The sequence below is a fragment of the Saccostrea cucullata genome, unplaced genomic scaffold (assembly GCF_032062105.1).
Source record: "Saccostrea cucullata isolate Sc308-1 unplaced genomic scaffold, CSIRO_AGI_Scuc_v1 ctg2049, whole genome shotgun sequence".
Classification (NCBI taxonomy): Eukaryota; Metazoa; Mollusca; class Bivalvia; order Ostreida; family Ostreidae; genus Saccostrea; species Saccostrea cuccullata.
Window position 1 is genome coordinate 1 of NW_026937102.1, and position 5,584 is coordinate 5,584.

The 5,584-nt window shown below is 32.3% G+C and overlaps 1 protein-coding gene across 1 annotated transcript; it reads right to left on the bottom strand.

Moving 5' to 3' along the window:
* Positions 1-235: 235 nt before the first annotated feature.
* On the bottom strand, positions 236-5,352 carry LOC134247318 (multiple epidermal growth factor-like domains protein 10; the record flags this gene model as incomplete). Its single annotated transcript, XM_062729685.1, has 6 exons — positions 5,304-5,352; positions 3,648-3,884; positions 2,207-2,461; positions 1,865-2,002; positions 637-774; positions 236-376 (listed from the first exon to the last, which is right to left on the bottom strand). Coding segments are annotated over exons 1-6 (958 nt in total), but the record flags the coding sequence as incomplete, so codon positions are not given.
* Positions 5,353-5,584: the final 232 nt, after the last annotated feature.

The window sequence follows — 5,584 nt, forward strand, 5'->3', positions numbered from 1 at the left end:
GTAATCCACTGAACGCGCGTCGACCCTTTATGACGTCACGGATAAATTACGTCGAACGTTTATCCATACGAACATCTATGACCTCTTGACCCCGTACCTGTATTTATACAGTTATAAAAACGCTTGCTTTCAATAGTGTTATATAAAGGAAAACATTTGCAAATGTAAATATTGGTATTTAATTATATGAGTCTAAATTTGTTAAAGGTGTAAATAACAAAGTTCATTTATTTACTTTTGTCACATCTAATTCCTTTCCATCCCTCCTGACATCCCCTTTGACATTGTCCTGTTACTCTGTTACATCTACCAGGGACTCCACATTTGATGTTACATTTGTCCTGGCAATTGTAACCATACCGTCCGATGGGACATTCTAGAAGTAAGAAAGAGTTGAAAAAATACATAACATTGATTCACAAAATGATGTTTACTTATTAAACCATCAAAATCTCACCCCCCCCCCCCCCAACATTTCTTTTATAAACAATTGAAATTATTGAATCAATATCTCATATTATTTACATCTATTATTTAATCAAAGATACTCGATCCATGCGATCATTTCTTATAATAACAATAAATAAGATATTTGGTACATGTATAAGTCATGGCTGACATCAAGATAACACATACCTTCCGTACATTTATCCCCTTGAAATCCTATCTCACATCCCTCGAAGCACGTCCCGTCAATATGATGACATTGATCGAAATTCAAGCACCATCCACAGGACTGGTTGCAGTGTGTACCGTAGAACCAACCATCACATTCTACAAGATTTAATAGTTATTGTTATTAAACAAATAAGGAATGGATTAAATAGCAACCCGAATTATACTGTATAACCTGGATTTGGGCAGTTTACCCTTTATAAACCACAAAGCAATTTATTAAAGAAAAAGCGTAAACTAGCTGCTCCAATCCCTGGGTGAATTTTTTTCATTTGAGAATGATATTAAAAAAAGTCTGTAAAATCAACCTAAAGAAACGCATTTTCTAAGAAAGGACAGTAAAGAGCAAAAGCCACCTAGAGGTTTATTTGACCCTGTGAATTTCTGAAAAATCACAACTGTTCAGTTAAGGTTGAAAACACAGTATTTATCACATAGACTGTTTGTGACCATGTATCAATAAAACATGACGTAATTTTTCCGCTTGTCAATGCACTATGACTTCACAAAATGCGAGATCTCCCCCATATTATGAAAATTTGTTTAAAAATGGCCTGAAATTGAAGCAATTTTTCAATATTTCATATTGAGCACAAACTCTGATCCAAAATGTGCAACAACATTATGAAAGATCTATTTCTTAAGATTTCAATTATGTTTTAATTTTTGGATCGTAGGCTGTGATCATTTTTTTATTCTTTGCTGAAGGTAGTCAAATACGCATGTTTTCTGCAAAATCCAAGAACATTGCATTTTTTCAAAACCTGTTTTGCAATACTTAGATTCTTAAAAGAAAATGTAATATAGGAAATGAAAGCACTAAGCCTCTACTTTCTTTTGAGATATGAAATGATAAAGAGGGTGAACGTTTATAAATTGAAATAAGGACATGGCCATTTTATGCATAATGTGGCTCTACCTCTTTATAAATGAGTGTTAATCAACGAACGAAGAAAAAAATACTTTTTTCATTTATACATCACATGGCAATATGTTTTTTAGGTACAAGAAAAAATCTACGATTTCTTTCTTTAATTTATACATTTAGTTACTTAACATGGATACTTAAGGATATTTAGTTGTTGTCAGAAAATACATAAAGGTGACCAAAGAGCAAAGCTGAGTGCTCTTTATCTTCTCTTTTTTTTCTATCCAAAAATATTCGAAACTGTATTATATGAATACATACGTTCTTCACATCGTGGTCCTTTGTATCCAGTAACACACCCAAGGCACGTCCCATCCACAATGTTACAAAATCTCTCATGGCAATTTTGTGGACATGGTAACATGCAGTTTTCTCCATAGACATTGGGTATATTGCAACCTTGTTTAAAAGAAAAATCAATACTTATGAAGCGTTATGATTCACCATCAATTTTAATACTTTGAATACATATCGTTTGTTTAAAAGATCGTTTTAAAGTATAATTATTCACAGGGTGAGATTAACAAATAAAGAATGCAAGATAGGGTGGTGCCTTATGATTTGACAAAAGTGAAATATAATTTATTTAGTGTGTTCTCTTACCGTAAACTTCAAGTTCACAGAGCTCGTTATATGCGTACTTAGAATATCCCTCAGGGTAGATAACTCCTGGGATTCTCTCATTGTAATAGATTACGTATCGCCCGTACTTTACACATTCTATAGTAGTAACACTTGGTATTGTGTCGTTGTCGTAATGTATGTCTTTGAAACAAAGGATCCCCTCGTCCTTGTTGGTGGTATTCGAAACGTAGACCGAAAATCCTAGAAACCGTCCTGTATATGGATTGGTCGAGTCTAAGAAATAAAATCATCTATTATATATTGATTATTGAGGCAAATGGTACGTTCATAGAGAGTGTTGTACTCACAGAATCCATAAGAAAGTATGTCTGGTATCGTAAATAGAGCTTTAAGGTAATCTTCTTATCATTTAATATCATGTCAGACCATTATTAAGGTGAGGGGAACATAAACTTTTGATATACCCCTTTTTGTTTTGACACTTGTTTTGACATTTAAAAAAAACAGAAAGAAAAAAAAAAGACTCGAAAAAGAACTTCCTTGTAAACTAGGTATTTAACTTGCAATTTTTAATGCTTAAACATGGGAAGTGAATATACTGAACAACTTTCCCTACCGATCTACATGAATTATAAAAATAAATCCACAGCTTGTTCATTGTGCTTTTTTTAACTATGATAAACCATCACAATATCTTAAAGGCATGTGTAAATTATACACATGATCGTGGTGAGTGTTTTACCCGAAACTATAAACGAAGAGAAAACATTTAAAAACTAGTTTATTTTTGCTTAAAAGTTAGTCGTGAGTACTTCTAAGAAAAGTAAAAATAAACTCGGTTTAAGTGAGAAAATATATCTAAACCTCACTATATTTAACTGATAAGTGATTATATAGTGCCATTATATTATGTTTTCAAGAATTACATTATTCTGCGTAAGCAAAAAAGTGAACGATTTTATAATTAATGCTAGAAAATCAAAATGACATGCTGGACGGGAAATTGATTACCACGAAAAGGAAGGAAAACAATTGAGGTCAATAACAAAGCCGCCTTTTACCTCTTTATAAATATAACCTATTAATTACCTAATACCTTATAATTAATTCTTTTTTGTCTGGCATTTCCCCGTCATAGAATTTAATAATGCAAAGAATTATTCGTAAGTTTTTTTGCATGGAATAATTATAATCTAATTTGAAAGCTTTTCAATATATATGTCGATAAATATAAAGTTGAGATATCGAAGAAAGTGTTTTTAATATTAATTTTCTGTGTATATTTGAGAAAAAATAAGATACAAAGTAAAGACTGTATTTTCTGGACAATTTTTTCCGAGGTTTCAGAGTCGCCTTTGAATACGAATAGCAGACAGTCCAGATACTCTCTGGTATCAATTTTCGTCTTCGCAATATTATCCTTTTTCTGAATTACTTCTGAAAAAAAAATCGTCCATACTCCACTCGAAATTGTCCGTTCTGTAGTATATAGTTATATGGTGTATCCTAAACACGCCTCCTAGATCCACCCACCAGGTCGCATTAAGTTTTTTACTGTCAGATATTGTACATTGCCCTCCACCAGCCGACCGGTTTGCAAACAATCCGTCCACGGCCTTATCCGCTCCCCACGAAAACTCATCATCCGGAAAAAACGGATACTCTTGTGAAGCACTCTTACCTAAAGCAAGGTTGTCTGTAAATAGAATAATATAATTAGCAATGTGTTGTTTAAAGTATGTATTTTGGGAAAAAATGAATAAAAATGTTCAAATGATATTTCTTTGAAATATTTTCAAAATGTTTCTAAAAAGTTTTGTCGCAAATGTAATACTATACAAATCTTTTCTATATCGAAATTAAGATATCGAAAACAAGTCTAAAACTTTGATTGCTTAAAGACTTATCCTTATCATGTAGCTATATAAAATAATTTTAAAAGATGAAATATTAACTATATCACTACTATGTAAAAGAAATAATAGTTAAATGTTTGGATAATAAATAAATCTCAACTATTTTAATAAAAATAGCATAGGAGTTTAACCTGGAGTTTTAATTTTTTGGTTGTGATGTTAAGAGATGTTCAGAATGTTTATTGGAATAAGTTACCGCTCACTGTAGCCTAGTGGTAGAGCGTTCGTTTCGTGATCGGGAGGCCCGGGTTTGATTCTCGTTCGCAGCACCACGTCAAACCTAAGACGTAAACAAAGGTAGTGACTGCTCCGCTAAACGGTCGGCACTTGAAGTGGGGGTCACGGGTTTTTCGGATATGACCTTAAAAACGTAGGTCCCGTGTCACGGTAGGCGCTGGCATGATAAAGAACCCTCACTGCTCAATGACCCTGAGTGCCGAGTATAGGTCAAAATTTGAAGTCCTTCACCGGCATACGGTGACGTCTCCATATGAGTGAAAAATTCTCAAGAGGGACAATAAACAATAAACAATCAATCAATCAAATAAATTTATTTGATTTTTTTTTTCAGTTCTATAAAGTGTGTCTGGTTCTCTTTATTAAGCAGCATTGATTATGTTTTCATTCGGGAGGAGAAAATGATTTCAGAATTGCTAGAAAGGAAAAGTATTCACACTTATAAATAAGAAATGGGATTTAGAGCTGATAAAATCTAAAAGAAAAAAAAAAAAAGATTAAATCTATTTTTTTTTTAATAATTTGCTTATATTTTTTATGTTTTTGTTTTTGTTTGGTAACATATGTGATCCCTGCTGATTATTTTCATTTTCGTTCCACAATGTTTCGGAAAATTAACATCATTCTTTAAATGAAATTATTATATTCAAAAATATTTTAATTTAAAAAACTCCAATTTTACCTATTGATCTATTCAAGTAAGGGTTATTTAAATTATCATCCAAACAAAATGTTGGTGAAATCTGACAATTTATAGTTTGTTTTTCGATACATTGACATTATGAGTCAATTCAACCTATCAGCAAGTCAAATGATTAATGACCTGCTTTATATATGCACGAATTATCAGATCATTATTAACATGCTGTACTGATTAAGGATTTCTCTGGATTTTCCCGACTATAAAATGGGCAAACAATGGTGTAACAAGTCTGAAGGGGATGTTCTCTCCTTTATGGTACCTGATCCCGCTTCTGATGTATTGGGGAGTTTGTCTTTGTTCTGCTCCATTTTTATTGGTTCAAAGAACTTCTGAGTTTAAATGCTTAAAGGGTTAAATTACTGTCTGTCCTCGTCATCGTTAATATTTGCCACATATTGAAAAGAATCTAGATTATCGCCTGTAGCTAAAAAAATTTCGGAACGCTGTCACTTAAAGTAATATAATGAAATTGACATCCTTCGAATCAATTTACATTACAAAAAGTTGATCAGATGCAAATTGACAAACTGTTATAACAAC